At 46.3% G+C, this 20,368-nt stretch overlaps 1 protein-coding gene across 1 annotated transcript in view; it reads left to right on the forward strand.

Moving 5' to 3' along the window:
* Nucleotides 1-20,368, forward strand: part of CUL4B (cullin 4B) — a 220,999-nt gene that overhangs the window by 161,171 nt on the left and 39,460 nt on the right. Inside the window, exons 17-20 of the mRNA XM_063937225.1 lie at nt 478-591; nt 890-995; nt 1,083-1,255; nt 1,846-1,998. Coding sequence (XP_063793295.1) covers nt 478-591; nt 890-995; nt 1,083-1,255; nt 1,846-1,998 — 546 coding nt within the window. The remainder of the gene's footprint in view (nt 1-477; nt 592-889; nt 996-1,082; nt 1,256-1,845; nt 1,999-20,368) is intronic.

Here is a 20,368-nt window from a genome sequence, read left to right on the forward strand (position 1 = left end):
ATTGTTTTACTCCAATAGGTTTTAGTAAAAATTATCCTACGAATATTTTAAGGCAGTATTTGTAATAAATGTATGTACACCTTGGAAAAGTAAAGACTGATGCGATTTTACTCATTTATTAGACTGGTATACGAGGTTTGATATCCTATATATCATTGATATAAATTTAAAGAATACTAATCCCTAGAAATCTACAAATATATATATATATATATATATCTATATAAAAATTTCTATAGGGTGCCTGAAGGTCCAAGACCATATACTTTGCTCATCGTACTGTTTGCAATAGCACTGCAATACTTAACATTAGACACATTAAGAGATTCCCTTTCTGCCCCTTCTGGTCTAAAAACAGCTATCAGTAACTTCAGCTTTTGTCATTTGGACAGTTCTGCTCCAGCCAAAAGTGCACACACCTGGCTATTTATGTACCTTTGATTCCTTTTCATGTATGCTTTTTTTTCCCTGTTGTAGATGGTGAAATTGCAAGAGATATTTAAGACCTTTTACCTTGGCAAGCACAGCGGTAGGAAGCTGCAATGGCAGTCAACATTAGGGCAATGTGTCTTAAAAGCAGAATTTAATGAGGTGAGGTTCAGAGCTTCATTAACTGTGGTTTTGTAAGTTTGTATTATAGCTACTGCGTGTGAATTGCTGTGCAGATGTGTGTATTTTGTAAAAAAAAAAAACCTCTTACTGTGAGACTTTCCATTTTGTAAGTGTGAATTTGAAATAGACACCATATTTTTTGTAACTCGATTATGCAGGCTCTTGTTGCCGAGTACAGGAATAAAGTGATTTATTGATGTAACGTCAAAGCACTTTAATGTTCACTAATACGCCCATTTGTATTCCTTTTTTTTTTTTTTTCCCTCTCTCTCTGCAGGGGAGAAAAGAGCTGCAAGTTTCACTCTTCCAAACACTTGTATTACTAATGTTTAATGAAGGGGAAGAATTCAGTTTTGAAGACATTAGACAAGCTACTGGCATAGGTAAGTGATAAATGTTTACTGAAGATGACTATCTATGGTACAATGAAGAAATACTCATCAATTTTTCTGATGTGTCTTGTCTGTCAGAGGATAGTGAATTAAGAAGAACGCTCCAGTCTCTGGCCTGTGGCAGAGCCAGAGTTCTTACCAAGAATCCCAGGAGTAAAGATGTAGATGATGGAGACAAGTTCACGTTCAATGATGACTTCAGGCATCAGCTGTTCAGAATAAGAATCAACCAGATTCAGATGAAGGAAACGGTACTTTGAGGATTAGCATTGCTAAGAAAATCTGATGTTGGTGTAACAAACAAAGCACGCTGCGTACTTACTGTGTGGCTTTTAGCGCACATGTTGGCATGAGATGTGCTAACCAGTTTTAGGATATGTAGGCTGTTTTGTTTAGTTATTCAACGACAATGGTAGCATTTCACTGCTGTAGCAAACTGCTCTACCATATTTTTATTATGAGATCACTATTTCTGAGCACTAATCTCTAAGCACTGAATCGTTGCCATTATGAGACCTTAACCTCCTGGCATCTGTTGTCTGTACCCTGCTGAAGAAAGCAGTAGGATATATTCCATAAAAGTGCCTTAATACTTCAGTACTTGCTTGTGTCAGATATTGAGTGGAAGGCTCACCAACTATCAGAAAAAAAAAGGCATTCAGCAAGCAGTGTGTTACTTCAAGCTGCTCAGATGACTGAAGACCAGAGAAGACACTAAGCAGGAGACAGTAGAGAGCAGCATATCAAAATATGGAGACTGTCAGTTGTAGTTCAACTTGGAAAATATTATCGTATAGCGTTAGGTTATCTTGAGTCATGAATTTATTTATTTTTTTTAAAGGTGGAAGAACAAGCAAGCACTACAGAGCGAGTGTTTCAGGACAGACAGTACCAAATTGATGCAGCTATTGTTCGAATCATGAAGATGAGGAAGACTCTTAGCCATAATCTCTTGGTTTCAGAGGTGTACAACCAGCTTAAGTTTCCAGTGAAGGTACTTTGATTGAAAGTGATGAAACATGCTTAGGAAGTAATTTACTATTATCGTTTTCTAAATGTTTTTCTACAGTCTGGTCCATAGAATCAGATAAAGAGATATATCTACAGTTTCTACTTTCTATCTCTATCTGTTCTATCGTTTATGTACAGTCAGGTCCATAAATATTGGGACATTGACACAATTCTCATATTTTGGGCTCTATACACCACCACAATGGATTTGAAATTAAACAAACAAGATGTGCTTTAACTGCAGACTTTCTGCTTTAATTTGAGGGTATTTACATCCAAAGCAGGTGAACAGTGTAGGAATTACAACGGTTTCTATATGTGCCTCCCACTTTTTAAGGGACCAAAAGTAATGGGATAAGCTAAACAATCCTAAATCAAACTTTCACTTTTTAATACTTTATTGCAAATCCTTTGCAGTCAATTACAGCCTGAAGTCTGGAATGCATAGACATCACCAGACGCTGGGTTTCATCCCTGGTGATGCTCTGCCAGGCCTCTACTGCAAATGTCTTCATTTCCTGCTTGTTCTTGGGGCATTTTCCCTTCAGTTTTGTTTTCATCAAGTGAAATGCATGCTCAATCGGATTCAGGTCAGGTGATTGACTTGGCCATTGCATAACATTCCACTTATTTGCCTTAAAAAAAACTCTGGTTGCTTTCGCAGAATGCTTCGGGTCATTGTCCATCTGCACCGTAAAGCGCAGTCCAGTAAGTTCTGAAGCATTTGACTGAATATGAGCAGATAATATTGCCTGAAACACTTCAGAATTCATCCTGCTGCTTTTGTCAGCAGTCACATTATCAATAAATACAAGGGGACCAGTTCCATTGGCAGCTATACATGCCCACGCCATGTCACTACCACCACGATACTTCACTGATGAGGTGGTATGTTTTGGATCATGAGCAGTTTCTTTCCTTCTCCATGCTTTCCTCTTCCCATCATTCTGGTACAAGTTGACCTTTGTCTCATCTGTCTATAGGATGTTGTTCCAGAACTGTAAAGGCTTTTTTAGATGTTGTTTGGCAAACTCTAATCTGGTCTTCCTGTTTTTGTGGCTCGCCAATGGTTTGAATATAGAGGGTTCACCACAAGATGTACTCTTGTGAAGTCTTCTCTTGATTGTTGACTTTGACACACATACACCTACCTCCTGGAGAGTATTCTTGATCTGGGCAACTGTTGTGAAGGGGTTTTTCTTCACCAGGGAAATAATTCTGTTATCCACCACAGTTGTTTTCCGTGGTCTTCCGGGTCTCTTGGCGTTGCTGAGCTCTCCGGTGCGTTCTTTCTTTTTAAGTATGTTCCAAACAGTTGATTTGGCCACACTTAATGTCTTTGCTATCTCTCTGATGGGTTTGTTTTGATTTTTCAGCCTAATGATGGCTTGCATCACTGATATTGGCAGCTCATTGGATCTCATATTGAGAGTCGACAGCAACAGATTCCAAATGCAAATGTCACACCTGGAATCTACTTTAGACCTTTCTCTTTCATCCACTAGGGGACACTGGAGCTTTCTTAGACAGTAGGGGTGTGAAGCTTGCAACCGGAGGTGTGGCACAATCTAAAATTAGCATTGTCTGCACAGCCGGCTCCTCCCCCTTCACATCCCTCCTCCCCCTTCACATCCCTCCTCCCTCAGTTTGAAAAATTGTGCTGGAGGTACAGCACGTGGAGCACTGAGCTCCTGACAAAAAAATCTAATACAGTATGCTGCGTCCACCTAATAAAAGGGAGACAAGGCTGCTTATATTGGAGAGACAAAGATCCCTTTTGAAGGGACATGCATCTCTCCACAGGAGATCCTCTACTCAGTCAGCCTCACAGGGAGTACTGGTTTTTACAATAGGGGCCATGCTAGGTTTCTTATTTTTATTCTTTTTCCCCTGTCAGATATTCCCTGTCGGCTAGAAAGGCGGTCACCAGGGTGTACAGTGCGCCGGGGGACTGAGAGAGCAGTTCGCCCACAGCAGAGCATTCAGCCACGTGAGGGAAAACTTTCTTTATCCCCTGTCAGATAGCCCCTGTCAGCTACAAAGCGGTCACCAGGGTGTACAGCGCGCCGGGGGGAAAAGAGCGCAGTCCGTCCACAGCAGAGCACTACAGGGAAGACATTAATGGCACCGCTGCGGGAAGCGGTCCCGACGCGCACCAGCCAGCCACACTGCTGTTGTTTCCGCACGGCTGGGGGGGATCCTTCAGCCGCGCGCGGGGAGACACGCCTAACGCCGCTGCGGGACGTAAGGGGAAACGATCCCGGAGGGCGCGCACCAGCCAGCCAGCCAGCCACACTACTGTTGTTTCCGTGCGGCTGGGGGGATCCTGCAGCTGCGTGTGGGGAGACATTCATAGCGCCGCTGCGGGACATAGAAGCGGTCCTGGAGCGCGCACGCCAGCCTACCCCACACAAGTTTTTTTCCGCGCGGCTGGGGGGGGTCTTTCAGCAGCGTGAGAGTAAGATCAGTGCGCCCCCCATAGTGTTTTTAACATAGTGAGGGCAGATGAATAACCAATGCTGGCTGCTTTAGAAGAATCCGTAATGGTTAAGTGGGAACACATAGTAAAAATGTGTCCACGTCGGCCATTTTATTAATCCCTAACTGGCACCATCAAGGGGGAAGGGATAAACCCTCCCCCTCATATAAAACAGAGAAGGATGTTTAGGGAAATGGCTCCATCTGCTGTTAAAATTATATAATTAGAAATGTGAGGATCTCCTGAACAAAATAATTCTGCCTTATTTATATTTTCAAGGGACTTCTATTCTAAAGATCCTGCTGAAAATACAAGGAAGCAAGCGGACCAAAACTCTACCATCGTAGCTAAGTTAAAGTTGTGGTGTGAGGGTTGCTTGTCGGCTGGTGGTTTTAATTATATATATTTTTTTTTATTTTTTTTTATTTTTTTAACTTTATATATTTTTATCCTGCTCCTTTTTCGATATAAGGAGTGGAACAGTAATTCCAGCCGAATCTGATACTTTTGCTTCCGTCATCTCTCACAGCCTTTCTCTTCCTAGTTTAAAGGGTGAAAGCGCCGTGAAGTACCCTGATAGGGGGTTTAGACAGCATGTCTAAAGCAGGACGAGGGAGTAAGACCTCCAAGACCTGTTATGTTTGTACAAAGTGTAACAAGAAGAGCACTTGGGTTGGCAGCTCCGGAGTGTGCGCGTCCTGCTTAAACAAGGACGCTCCACCTGGGAGCAGTGCTCTGGCTAGGTCAAAGACAAACTTGCAAATACAATTTTTAAGGTGATGGCAGAATCACGCAGCAATCAGAATGGGCGGCGGGATTCTCCAAGACGATGGAGGAATTTATCATCAAGTTAATGCCGCCCGCACAAACAGAGACGACTGTGCGCAAGGCAGTTAAAAGACCTCTTCCTCTTATACTGGAAAGGAGGAAGAGGGTCTTCTCATTGATACAGAAGGTGAGTTAATTTAATCTAACCTGGACGCCGAGTTTCCGGAAGAGGACACGGCTATCTCGGGTTTGGATTCTTTAAGTGACGCAGTCAAAGAGTTCCTAAACTTTAAGGTAGAAGCAGTAGAGGAGCCAGAAGATATTCGAATTCTAAAAGCCGCGTTCATGAGTGGTTCAGTATATGCTTCCCTAGGAAGGTTGTCGAAGAAGACAATCTTACCAATATCTAATGTAAAAGGTGCAGCACCGAGACTGGCGATCGTCGGTGCTTGGGTCCACAAGGCCATGGGAGCATGGTATGGATGTATTGTACAGGCTATTGAAAAGGAAAATAGCTTAGAAGAGTTACCCAACTAGCGGAACAGATTTGAGAATCTGCTTCATACTTAGGTCAAGCCTCAAACTATATTGGCACTAGACTGCTTTTATGGTTCAAAGGATGGCAAGGAGACTCTGACACCAAGAGGTAGTATCCATCCCCTTTGGAGGGGAGATACTTTTCAGTTCAGAGCTGGACAAGTGAATTTCGCCGGCTACAGCAGGAAAATCAATCTTTCTACCTACTCCTTATACGAGAACCGCTCCACAGGTTGGGAGAGGTTATTCGGGACCAGCGTTTAAATCATTTAGATCGCAGTCTTTTCGAGCACGAGGAAGAGGTAGAGGCCGCTCACAGGCAGCAGCCAGAAAGCAGGATTAACCTGCTGACAAAACCGTGACATGACTGGTCACCGGCTCACCTAGGGTCCCCCTTGGTGGGCGCACGTCTGGACATCGGGGCCAAAGCATCAACAGAACTTTGGATAACCGATGCCTCGGTGCCCTCAGAAAGCGAGAGCACTACTGACAACAATTCAAAAATTGCTAAAGTCAGAGGTCATTATTCCAGTTCCCACCTCTTAGAGAGGAACGGGTTTTCTATCCCAATCTTTTTGTCGTACTAAAGCCAGACGGGACGGTCAAATTCAAGATGTAATCAATCCAGTTGGTCATTGCAGGCTTAGAACAAGGCGAGTTCATGGTATCCATGGCCATAAAGGATACAGTTACAGCAGGCATAGCCTAATGAATAGGGCTACTGCCTTGCGGTTCCCCCGCCCCGGGTTCAAAACCCACACATTACCATTTATATCTGCTTATCCCTATCTGGACTCCTCACCAGGCTTACTTAAGGTTCGCACTGGTGACTGATCACTACCAATTCAGGGCCTTGCCGTTCGGCCTGTCATCAGCCCCAAGAATCCTTACAAGGTTCAGGGCAATCATGGTTGCAGGTTTGAGACCATTGAGGATTACGATTATACCTTATCTAAACGGTCTACTGATCAAGGCATCATCTCAGGAACAGTTGATTAAGGATGTTCGGACATCCTATCAATTCCTCATTCGACATGGGTAGATTGTGTGTTTACAGAAATCCAACCTCATGCCGACTCAACGGATTCCATTCCTCGGTCACCTATTGCACACGGTACAATTGAGAGTATTCCTACCAGAAAACAAGGTCCATGACCTACAGAGATTAGTGGCTCAGGTACTGAGGACACAAATGGTTACTCTACAACTCTGGGTGCAACTTCTCAGAAAGCTTTTCAGTACGGCAGACTTCATTCCCGACCATTCCAGATGAAGCTCATCGCTCAGGGAGCAGGTTCGCATTGGCTTCTATATCAAAGAATCTGACTTCCACCGCGCATACGAACCTCCTTAATTTGGTGGTCGTTGCACAGGAATCTCGCAGCAGGCAAGAGATTCTGCATTTGGGATTGGAGAATGCTAACAGATGCCAGTTTCAGAGGCTGGGGTGCTGTCCTGGAGGGACGTCAGTTTCAGGACAGGTGAACGTTACAGGAGAGCAAGACTACCCATAGACATTTTCGGGCTAAGAGCGGTTTACAACGCGCTTCTCGTAGCCGTAGACCTAGTCAGGGGTCAGCACTTAAACATACAGTTGGACAATGTCACAATGACCGCTTACATAAGCCGTCAAGGAGGAACAAAAAGCAGGATGCCGTTACAAGAAGCCACAAAGATCTTGTGGGCAGAAAGGCGAAACATCATCCTCTCAGCGGTGTTCATTCCAGGTGTGGAGAACTGAGAAGCAGATTATCTCAGTCGCCAGGACATGCATCCAGGAGAGTGAAGCCTACATCCACGGATTTTCAACATGCTGGTGAGGAGATGGGGTCTACCTCCGGTCGACCTAATGGCGTCTCGGCCAAACCATCAGCTGCCCAGATATGTGTCCAGGACACGAGATCCAGCTGCGGAAGGAGTGGACGCATTAACACTTCCTTGGTATTACACGAAGGTTTACATCTTCCCACCTGTCCCACTCATACCCAGGGTTCTGAAGAGGTTGAAACGAAAACGCGTGTGGGCGATTCTAATCGCAACAAGGCCCCGCAGGAGTTGGTACTCAGTCCTGCGACGGTTACTAGCGGAAGATCCTTGGGGGTTACCTCAGAGAGAGGACCTGTTATCTCAGGGACCGTTCCATCACCCAGACCTGAACAGGCTGCGTTTAACGGCGTGGTTATTAAATCCCGGATCTTAAGAATCGGGGATACCAAGTACGGCCGTTTCTACGATGATTGCCGCTAGGAAGCCGGTCACAGCCATGCACTACTACAGGATTTGGAAGAGGTACATGGACTAGTGTCAAGAACGTGGGTGGAATTCGACGAACTTCCACTTATCCAGGGTTCTACTCTTCCGTCAGGCGGTCTACGTAGGACTGCGGCTGGGATCTCAGAAAATTCAAATTTCGGCTCTCTCCATCCTATTTCAACAGCGGTTAGCATCCTTGCCAGAGGTTCAAACCCTTTTACAGGGGGTTCTGAGGATACAAACCCCTTTTTGTCCTCCTACTGCACCATGGGACTTAAATTTGGTGTGGGAAGTTTTGAGATCACCATCCTTTGAGCCGTTAGCAGGCACAGACCTGAACTATCTCTTAGAAGGTCACGTTATGGATTGCCTTGGCTTTGGACAGACTAGTTTCGGAGTTTGGTGCCTTATCATGTAAAAGTCCTTTTTCAATATTTTTCATGAGAATAGGTGCAGAACTCCGGACAAGAGCAGATTTCCTTCCTAAGGTTGTTTCTGGGTTTCATGTAAACCAGCCGATTGGGGTCCCGTCTTTCCAGGCTCTCGCAGATGGGGACGTGTCCTTGGTTGTTGTCCGAGCTTTACTGGTATACGTACAAGTTACGTCGTCATTCAGACGGTCGGACCATTTTTTTAATTTATTTTTTTGGTCTTTATGATGGGCCTAAGAAGGGTTGGCCAGCCTCTAACCAGTCTTTGACTGGATAGATTAGACATGCCATTCGGCAAGCTTATGTTTCCTGTGGCAAACAGGTTCCAGTTCAGACGGGGGCTCTTACCACCCGATCAGTGGGTGCCTCATGGGCTGCCAGAGGTACTTCCGTTACTCATCTTTGCAGAACGGCGACGTGGTCCTCAGCCCACACGTTCGCAAAATATTACTAGTTTGCTACCTTTGCGTCCGGATTCTCTAAGTTTGGACGTTTAGTTTTGCAGGCCCCTGACAGCACTCCCTCCCTGGGGGATAACTTTGGGACGTCCCCTACTGTCTAAGAAAGCTCCAGTGTCCCCTAGTGGATGAAAGAGAAAAGAGGATTTTGGTACTTACCGATAAATCCATTTCTCTGAATCCTCTAGGGGACACTGGACGCCCGCCTCGGTGCTGTCAAACCTGCTGTGTTCATTGTTCTTGTTCAAACTGTTCGGACAAACAGCATTAGTTATTCTGTTAAGACTTACTTGGATGCTGTTGGGTAGGTTCTACGGTTCGGTTCCTCGCCATGTGCTATAGTGTCATGTCCTATTCTCTCAGTCAAATTTTCCAAACTGAGGGAGGAGGGATGTGAAGGGGGAGGAGCCGGCTGTGCAGACAATGCTAATTTTAGATTGTGCCACACCTCCGGTTGCAAGCTTCACACCCCTACTGTCTAAGAAAGCTCCAGTGTCCCCTAGAGGATTCAGAGAAATGGATTTATCGGTAAGTACCAAAATCCTCTTTTTACCTGCTTAATTGATGATGAAATAATGAGGGAATAGCCCACTCCTGTCCATGAAATAGCTGTTGAGTCGATTTGTCCCATTACTTTTGGTCCCTTAAAAAGTGGGAGGCACACATAGAAACTGTTGTAATTCCTACACCGTTCACCTGTTTTGTATGTAAATACCCTCAAATTAAAGCGGAAAGTCTGCAGTTAAAGCACATCTTGTTTAATTTCAAATCCATTGTGGTGGTGTATAGAGCCCAAAATATGAGAATTGTGTCGATGTCCCAATATTTATGGACCTGACTGTATGTGTGTGTGTGTATATCTTTCTCTAACGTCCTAAGTGGATGCTGGGGACTCCGTAAGGACCATGGGGAATAGCGGCTCCGCAGGAGACTGGGCACAACTATAAAGAAAGCTTTAGACTACTGGTGTGCACTGGCTCCTCCCACTATGACCCTCCTCCAGACTTCAGTTAGTATCTTGTGCCCGGCTGAGCTGGATGCACACTAGGAGCTCTCCTGAGCTCCTAGAAAGAAAGTATATTTAGGTTTTTTATTTTACAGTGAGATCTGCTGGCAACAGACTCACTGCAGCGAGGGACTAAGGGGAGAAGAAGCGAACCTACCTAACAGGTGGTAGTTTGGGCTTCTTAGGCTACTGGACACCATTAGCTCCAGAGGGATCGACCGCAGGACCCGACCTTGGTGTTCGTTCCCGGAGCCGCGCCGCCGTCCCCCTTACAGAGCCAGAAGCATGAAGAGGTCCGGAAAATCGGCGGCAGAAGACTTCGGTCTTCACCAAGGTAGCGCACAGCACTGCAGCTGTGCGCCATTGCTCCTCATGTACACCTCACACTCCGGTCACTGATGGGTGCAGGGCGCTGGGGGGGGGGGCGCCCTGAGGGCAATATATGATACCTTGGCTGGCAAATCTACATCATATATAGTCCTAGAGGCTATATAGATGTAAAAATACCCCTGCCAGTATTCCAGAAAAAGCGTGAGAATTCCGCAGGAAAAGGGGCGGGGCCATCTCCCTCAGCACACTGGCGCCATTTTCCCCTCACAGCTCCGCTGGAAGGAAGCTCCCTGGCTCTCCCCTGCAGTCTGCAAGCTACAGAAGGGTAAAAAAGAGAGGGGGGGCACTAAATTTAGGCGCAGGATATAGATATATATATATATATATATATATATAGCAGCTATAAGGGAAAACACTCATTTATAGTGGGATCCCTGTGTTATATAGCGCTCTGGTGTGTGCTGGCATACTCTCTCTCTGTCTCCCCAAAGGGCTTTGTGGGGTCCTGTCCTCTGTCAGAGCATTCCGTGTGTGTTTGCGGTGTGTCGGTACGGCTGTGTCGACATGTTTGATGAGGAGGCTTATGTGGACGTGGAGCAGATGCCTGTAAATGTGATGTCACCCCCTGCGGGGTCGACACCTGAGTGGATGGTGCTGTGGAAGGAATTACGTGACAGTGTCGACTCCTTGCATAAAAGGTTTGACGACATACCAAATGTGGGACAGCCGGCTTCTCAGCCTGTGCCTGCCCAGGCGTCTCAAAAGCCATCAGGGGCTCTAAAACGTCCGCTACCTCAGATGTCAGACACAGATGTCGACACGGATACTGACTCCAGTGTCGACGACGATGAGACTAATGTAACTTCCAGTAGGGCCACACGTTACATGATTGAGGCAATGAAAAATGTGTTGCACATTTCTGATGTTACCCCCGGTACCACAAAAAAGGGTATTATGTTTGGAGAGAAAAAACTACCAGTAGCTTTTCCTCCATCTGAGGAGTTAAATGAAGTGTGTGAAGAAGTGTGGGCTTTCCCTGATAAGAAGCTGGTAATTTCTAAGAGGTTACTAATGGCGTACCCTTTCCCGCCAGAGGATAGGTCACGTTGGGAAACATCCCCTAGAGTGGATAAAGCGCTCAAACGCTTGTCAAAGAAGGTGGCACTACCGTCTTCGGATACGGCCGCCCTGAAGGAATCTGCTGATAGAAAGCAGGAGGCTATCCTGAAATCTATATATACACACACAGGTGTTATACTGAGACCAGCTATTGCTTCAGCATGGATGTGCAGTGCTGCAGCTGCATGGTCAGATTCCCTGTCAGAAAATATTGATACCCTAGACAGGGACACTATATTGCTAACCGTAGAGCATATAAAAGACGCACTTTTATACATGAGGGATGCACAGAGGGATTTTTGCCGGCTGGCATCAAAAATTAGTGCAATGTCCATTTCTGCCAGGAGAGGGTTATAGACTCGGCAGTGGACAGGTGATGCAGATTCCAAAAGGCACATGGAAGTTCTGCCTTATAAGGGTAAGGAGTTGTTCGGGGATGGTCTCTCGGACCTCGTTTCCACAGCAACAGCTGGGAAGTCTACATTTTTACCCCATGTTCCCTCACAGCCAAAGAAAGCACCGTATTATCAGGTACAGTCCTTTCGGCCCAATAGGGGCAAGCGGGATAAAGGCGCGTCCTTTCTGCCCAGAGGCAGAGGTAGGGGAAAAAAGCTGCAGCATACAGCCAGTTCCCAGGAGCAAAAGTCCTCCCCCGCTTCCTCTAAGTCCACAGCATGACGCTGGGGCTCCACAGGCGGAGCCAGGTACGGTGGGGGCCTGTCTCAAATATTTCCGCAATCAGTGGGCTCGCTCACGAGTGGATCCCTCGATTTTTCAGATAGTATCTCAGGGGTACAAGCTGGAATTCGAGACGTCTCCCCCCCGCCGTTTCCTCAAATCTGCCTTGCCAACCACTCCCTCAGGCAGGGAGGCAGTGTTACAGGCAATTCACAAGCTGTATTCACAACAGGTGATAGTAAAGGTACCCCTACTTCAACAAGGACGGGGTTACTATTCCACAATGTTTGTGGTACCGAAACCGGACGGTTCGGTGAGACCCATTTTAAATTTGAAATCCTTGAACACATATATAAAAAAATTCAAGTTCAAGATGGAATCGCTCAGGGCGGTTATTGCAAGCCTGGACGAGGGGGATTACATGGTATCACTGGACATCAAGGATGCTTACCTGCATGTCCCCATTTACCATTCTCACCAGGAGTACCTCAGATTTGTGGTACAGGATTGTCATTACCAATTCCAGACGTTGCCGTTCGGTCTATCCACGGCTCCGAGGGTCTTTACCAAGGTAATGGCCGAAATGATGATACTCCTTCGAAAGAAGGGAGTTTTAATTATCCCGTACTTGGACGATCTCCTGATAAAGGCGAGGTCCAGAGAGCAGTTGTTGGTCGGGGTAGCACTATCTCGGGAGGTACAACAGCACGGCTGGATTCTAAACATTCCAAAGTCACAGCTGGTCCCTACGACACGTCTACTGTTCCTGGGGATGGTTCTGGACACAGAACAGAAAAAAGTGTTTCTCCCGGAGGAGAAGGCCAAGGAGCTGTCATCTCTAGTCAGAGGCCTCCTAAAACCAAAACAGGTGTCGGTGCATCACTGCACGCGGATCCTGGGAAAGATGGTAGCTTCCTACGAAGCAATTCCATTCGGCAGGTTTCATGCAAGAACCTTTCAGTGGGACCTGGTGGACAAGTGGTCCGGGTCGCATCTTCAGATGCATCGGCTGATAACCCTGTCTCCAAGGACAAGGGTGTCTCTGCTGTGGTGGCTGCAGAGTGCTCATCTTCAAGAAGGCCGCAGATTCGGCATACAGGACTGGGTCCTGGTGACCACGGATGCCAGCCTTCGAGGCTGGGGGGCAGTCACACAGGGAAGAAACTTCCAAGGACTATGGTAAAGTCAGGAGACTTCCCTGCACATAAATATTCTGGAACTGAGGGCCATTTACAATGCCCTAAGTCAGGCAAAAACCCTGCTTCAAAACCAGCCGGTACTGATCCAGTCAGACAACATCACGGCGGTCGCCCATGTAAACCGACAGGGCGGCACGAGAAGCAGGACAGCAATGGCAGAAGCCACAAGGATTCTCCGATGGGCGGAAAATCACGTGTTAGCACTGTCAGCAGTGTTCATTCCGGGAGTGGACAACTGGGAAGCAGACTTCCTCAGCAGGCACGACCTCCACCCGGGAGAGTGGGGACTTCATCCAGAAGTCTTTCAAATGATTGTAAACCATTGGGAAAGGCCACAGGTGGACATGATGGCGTCCCGCCTCAACAAAAAGCTAGAAAAGTACTGCGCCAGGTCAAGGGACCCGCAGGCGATAGCTGTGGACGCTCTAGTGACACCGTGGGTGTACCGGTCGGTTTATGTGTTCCCTCCTCTTCCTCTCATACCAAAGGTACTGAGGATAATAAGGAGAAGAGGAGTAAGAACTATACTCATTGTTCCGGATTGGCCAAGAAGAGCTTGGTACCCGGAACTTCAAGAAATGATCTGAGGACCCATGGCCTCTACCGCTCAGACAAGACCTGCTGCAGCAGGGGCCCTGTCTGTTCCAAGACTTACCGCGGCTGCGTTTGACGGCATGGCGGTTGAACACCGGATCCTGAAGGAAAAGGGCATTCCGGAGGAAGTCATTCCTACGCTGATTAAAGCTAGGAAAGAAGTAACCGCAAACCATTATCACCGCATATGGCGAAAATATGTTGCGTGGTGTGAGGCCAGGAAGGCCCCAACGGAGGAATTTCAGCTGGGCCGTTTCCTGCACTTCCTACAGTCAGGGGTGACTATGGGCCTTAAATTGGGTTCCATTAAGGTCCAGATTTCGGCTCTATCGATTTTCTTCCAGAGATAACTGGCTTCACTACCTGAAGTTCAGACTTTTGTTAAGGGAGTGCTGCATATTCAGCCCCCTTTTGTGCCTCCAGTGGCACCTTGGGATCTCAACGTGGTGTTGGATTTCCTAAAGTCACATTGGTTTGAGCCACTGAAAACCGTGGATTTGAAATATCTCACGTGGAAAGTGGTCATGTTGTTGGCCTTAGCTTCGGCCAGGCGTGTATCAGAATTGGCGGCTTTGTCATGTAAAAGCCCTTATCTGATTTTCCATATGGATAGGGCAGAATTGAGGACTCGTCCCCAGTTTCTCCCCAAAGTGGTATCAGCATTTCATCTGAACCAACCTATCGTGGTGCCTGCGGCTACAAATGACTTGGAGGCTTCCAAGTTGTTGGACGTAGTCAGGGCCCTGAAAATCTATGTTTCCAGGACAGCTGGAGTCAGAAAGACTGACTCGCTCTTTATCCTGTATGCGCCCAACAAGTTGGGTGCACCTGCTTCAAAGCAGACTATTGCTCGCTGGATCTGTAGTACGATTCAGCTTGCACATTCTGCGGCTGGACTGCCGCATCCTAAATCGGTGAAAGCCCATTCCACAAGGAAGGTGGGCTCTTCTTGGGCGGCTGCCCGAGGGGTCTCGGCTCTTCAACTTTGCTGAGCAGCTACTTGGTCGGGGTCAAACACGTTTGCTAAATTCTACAAGTTTGACACCCTGGCTGAGGAGGACCTAGAGTTTGCCCATTCGGTGCTGCAGAGTCATCCGCACTCTCCCGCCCGTTTGGGAGCTTTGGTATAATCCCCATGGTCCTTACGGAGTTCCCAGCATCCACTAGGACGTCAGAGAAAATAAGAATTTACTCACCGGTAATTTTATTTCTCGTAGTCCGTAGTGGATGCTGGGCGCCCATCCCAAGTGCGGATTGTCTGCAATACTTGTATATAGTTATTGCTTAACTAAAGGGTTATTGTTGAGCCATCTGTTGAGAGGCTCAGTTGTTATCATACTGTTAACTGGGTATTGTATCACGAGTTATACGGTGTGATTGGTGTGGCTGGTATGAGTCTTACCCGGGATTCAAAATCCTTCCTTATTGTGTCAGCTCTTCCAGGCACAGTATCCTAACTGAAGTCTGGAGGAAGGTCATAGTGGGAGGAGCCAGTGCACACCAGTAGTCTAAAGCTTTCTTTATAGTTGTGCCCAGTCTCCTGCGGAGCCGCTATTCCCCATGGTCCTTACGGAGTCCCCAGCATCCACTACGGACTACGAGAAATAGAATTACCGGTGAGTAAATTCTTATTATCTCTATCCCTATCTCAATCCCTATCCATGGGGTGCTCCCACTATAGTATACAAAGGTTACCCACTAATTTTGCAGATATGGCTTAAGTATACCAAATGAGGGCACTCCCCATTAAACAGCAGTTAAATCTTTTAAGGGGCATGGCCTGGATGGGAAGGTGGCTGGCAGCATTACCCTGGAGCTCCTGGTTCATCGCCTCCAAAACCCTTATATTCCCCCTCTCCCCACTGCCTTTCTTATCCCCACCATAACTGCTGCTTGTGGGGAACTCCCCGCTACTGAGGCGTACTGTGCTGCGGAGCCGGGGGACGGAGAACTCCCTCCCTGCAGGTTGTGGCCTTCTTCTTGGGTGAGACCGGGGGCTTAATTAGGAAGAGCACATGCCCCTCGAGCGCCGTCGGGAGCGACTCTGAGGACCGCGGCTTCTAATATGGCTGCCTCTGCTGCCTTCCCCCACCTGTGTCTTGAACTGCACTTTGTGACTCCCGGGCCTCGGGATTTGGACCAGGTGGTCGGGCTGTCTGCTGCGCCGCTGGCTGTCCTCTCCCTCCAGCTCTCCTCTACACAGCGGCTGCCATCTTGGCTGCATGAAAGCAGCTAGTACAGTCTGCTGGGCTGTCCTGGACGTGATAGGAATCTCTGCATCATCTGGCGGCTGTAAAACGTCTGTGTTCGTACTGGGGAGGTAAGCTGGCTACTGTCCCCCCTCCCCTGCTTATACTGGCACCCCTACAGGTGGTGGATATAATCCTTTCATATTAGAAGGGAAGGGATAACTGCTTTCTCCCCTTTGATCTGCTGTACTCCACATTATTGCAACATCTGCCTGGATTTTTTTCACTTCAGCTCAGTGTGTTGGGATCTTTCAAGTCCAGCTGTTTGGTGCTTTATTGACCAGATGTAGTTGTCGCCAGTAATGGTCCTCTCCCGCAACACCCTGCAACCACTCCATATGGATTTTCATATATGGCATAAATAAATTTTTCTTATTTGTGACTCATCACTGGCTTTTTATTAGCGATATTTTTGGGGGATTTTTCTCATTATGCCTCCGAAGAAACGCAAGGTCTCCAAATCTGTGTCTCAAGTTTCCTTTTTCAAACCATCTCCCCAACGTGCTCATCCTCGAGGGATTGGGAATCCTACCACCGGCTCTAGGCACCCTTCTTTACCTTCATCTCACATGGCGGACCCTTCTTCATCTCATAGTCCCTCCCCTCCGATACAACTGGAGGACAGCAAGGCCTAACGATGGGCACTATGAAACTCCTGTTACACCAATTTTAAAGATCAAGTGGCATCTGAGTTTCGTACCATGCTGCAATCCTGCCAAAGTTCTATTGATGATCTGGGTGAGAGGACTGGTAACGAAAATGGGAGAGGTGGTGGGTTCTCAAAATACTCTAATTGATTCTCATGATGCTTTTGAGGCAGAAGTGGCAGCTCTGCGAGACAAAATAGCGGACTTGGAGGACCGCTCACTCAGAAACAACCTCAAACTTAAAGGGGTTCCTGAATCTGTCTCTAATAGTAGCCTCCGCGACCACACTATTGAAATATTCAAGAGGCTTTTACCTTCTGCTACCTCTTCTGATTTGCTTCTGGATCGTATTCAGAGTTCCGAAAGCCTGCAATGCCCCTGAAGGAGCATCGCCAGATGTCCTAATGAGAGTCCACTTTTCCCACATTAAGGAATCCTCACTCAAGGCATCTAGACCTTCACCTGACACTGCAGATTCTCTTGGATCACTTCAACTGTTTGGAGACTTCTCACAGGCTATCCTTACCAAGAGACGCTCTTTCCAACCTGTTAGTCGCCCTTCGTAAGGCTGGTAAAGCTTATAGATGGGGATTCCTCACGCGTTTACTTATCTCCCTGGAGGACTCTACCATAGTTGTAGCTAATGTGGAAGATAGTATGAGCCTCCTTCACAAATGGAACGTGGCTGGAAGCCAGAGGGATGCACCATCTGACCGCAGACTCCAGCAGGACTGGTTGGCGGGTACGAAGTAACCTTATTCCTTCATAAATGTCTTTTACTGCTTGGTGCACTCTTCCCTAATTTTCTGTTGAACTCACATGCTGTTATAACTGTGGCTAATTTGATGTGTTTTGGTACATGTTTCTAAAGTCTCTCTTTTCCATGATTTTTTGGAAATTCTTAGTAATTTTTTTAGTTATTGTAACACGCTGCCTTTGAATTTATATTTGTTACTGTTGCAGCTCTTATTGGTACGCTGGGTCTGAGTATGTTCATGGATTTCTGGGCCTAATTGAGCGCTCCATATTTCCCTTTTTTTCTTACACTTCTAGTCTTGTTCTCAGATTAATAAGATAAAACAAGATAGTTTGTCACTAAAAACATTAGAAAATGCAGAAGTGAAATTACATTACAGTACACTTATGCTTCGATAGACCAATGAGAATTCAAACTAACAATTGTGGAAGGGAAAAAACAGTTTCTCATCCTGCTAGTATGGCAACGAAGACACCTGTAACACTTCCCAGAGGGCAAGAGAGAAAAAATTGAGTAAGAAAGGTGACTACAATCCCTAATTATCTTGTTAGCCTTAGCCACACTCCTTTTATTAAATATCTCCAATTTAGGAAGGGATAAACCAATAGTCCTCTCAGCAGATTTATATACCCTACCTAATTTCTACGATCAGCACATTTAGTATTACCATAAAACACCGTGATTGCATATGTCAACAGACTCTCAATCACGCAGCTGTAGAAATTAACTAAAATTAGTTTTTTGCAAACCCGCTGCTTGAAGTCTACGCAAAAAGAAAAGGCGTTGCTGAGCCTTTCCCACCACAGCAGTGATATGCGAAGACCAGGACAGATCTTCATAGAAATTAATTCCTAGAAACTTTATTCCTGAAACCCTTTCCACTTCCTCACCATTGATGAAAAGCGGATGTACAGGGGTTTTCCTAGACTTTCTAAAGTCAATCGCAACTTTTTCTTTTTTTTTTTTTTAAATAACATTTTATTGATTATATAGGCATATAAACAAAGAAATACAACGTTGTAACAATAGGAGGCATATAAGGAGCGAATGAGATGTTATAATCAGGAGGAGGGGGCACTCAATAGACATATCAATAAGTAATTATCACGTTAGCCTCCATGTAGACAAATCACCTAAACGCTACAACTATCCATTAGGGTTAAGAGAAAGGGTGAAAGAAAGAAACAGAGGGTATGGAGAGGGGGGGTAAGAAGAGATAGGAAGGTCGACCAGTCCGAGCTATTGATGTATGCAAATTCCAGATGCAGATAAGATCTAGTTAATATCCCAAATAATCAGCACCATACATATAGAATGAGGCACTAGGTATTAGGTGTTAAATGGTTGTCAATGGTGGTTCAGCGTTAAAATGCAAGGTCCATGGTGTCCATGTCTCAGTGAAAGAGAGTGGGGAGTCTCGGATAGAAGCCGTAATTCGCTCTAACTTATATGTGAACCAAATTGCGTTAATAGTAGCGGTCATAGTTGGAGGGGCCACAGATTTCCAATTAGACGCTATTAGACATTTGGCTGTGTTCAGGATGTGTTTGATTAGGGCCCGTTGGTGGCGCGAGGTGTCAGGAATGGGGCGGGAGAGTAGTGAGTAAAAGGGTGAGTCTGGCACGTTTAAGTGCGTAACTTCTATAATCAATTTATGAATTTGTCTCCAATATTGGCGAATAGTTGGACAAGACCACCAAACATGCAACAAGGTCCCCCTGGAACCACATAGTCTCCAGCACTCGTCCGAGGACGTTGGATAAATAGAGTGTAATCTAGTAGGTACCAAGTACCAGCGATAATACAATTTATATGAGTTTTCGGCTATACGAACTGAGATAGAGCTTTTGGTAATTTCCTGTCTAATGTCCTCCCATTCCTCTACGGTTAAGGTCTCCCCCACCTCCCTCTCCCACGCCAACTCATGACTCTCCTTGGGGGGGATATCGTGTGACAGTAGCACTCGGTATATGCGTGAAAGGAGTCCCTTCGTTAAACGAGAGCCACAACACCATATTTCCAGAGGGGTAGCTATGATGGGGTTGGTGGGTTTAGGGAGTGTACCGTAGAAGTGTCTAATTTGTAAAAATTGGTAAAATACAGAGTGAGGAAGCGAGTAGCGGGATTGCAAATTTTCAAATGATGGGAATGAGGAAAGAGGGGTAATGTCCTGAAGGAAGAGAATGTTGTGCATTGTCCAATGATGGAATGCAGAGTGATTATTACCCGGTGGGAAGTGCGGGTTGTTCCATAGAGGAGTTAGATAGGGGTTGTGGGATCGGAGTTGATAAAAGCGAGTGCAAAAATCCCACAATGACAAGGAAAAGCGCACCGTTGGCAAGAGTAAGGTAGAGGCGGGTCGGGAGCGGGCTGGGCACCATAGTAGGGTTGAGAGTGAGAACATGCGGAGAGACTGTGCCTCAATGCACGTCCACACTCTCTGTGCTGGAGGTGAGTGCCATAGGACACATGAAGCCAGATGTGCGGCTCGATAATATCGAGTAAGGTCTGGTACGCCCAGTCCGCCTTCCGAGCGGTGTTGTTGTAATAGCCTTATCTTAACCCTGGGTTTCTTCCCAGCCCCTATAAAGCTAGATATATCTCGCTGTAAATTCTTTAATATTTTGACTGGGATGTGAATAGGCAGGGTTTGCCACAAGTACAATATCCGTGGTAGTAAATTCATTTTGACTGCTGCTATGCGACCAAACCAGGAAATAAAGAATTTGTTCCAGGCAGCAAGATCTGTTTTAAACTGAGATATCAGCCGTGGGAAGTTAGCAGCATACAGCGATGAATAAGATTTGGTTAGATAGATGCCTAAATACTTAAGTTTAGAATTTTGCCA

The sequence above is a fragment of the Pseudophryne corroboree genome, chromosome 8 (assembly GCF_028390025.1).
Source record: "Pseudophryne corroboree isolate aPseCor3 chromosome 8, aPseCor3.hap2, whole genome shotgun sequence".
NCBI classification, from domain to species: domain Eukaryota; kingdom Metazoa; phylum Chordata; class Amphibia; order Anura; family Myobatrachidae; genus Pseudophryne; species Pseudophryne corroboree.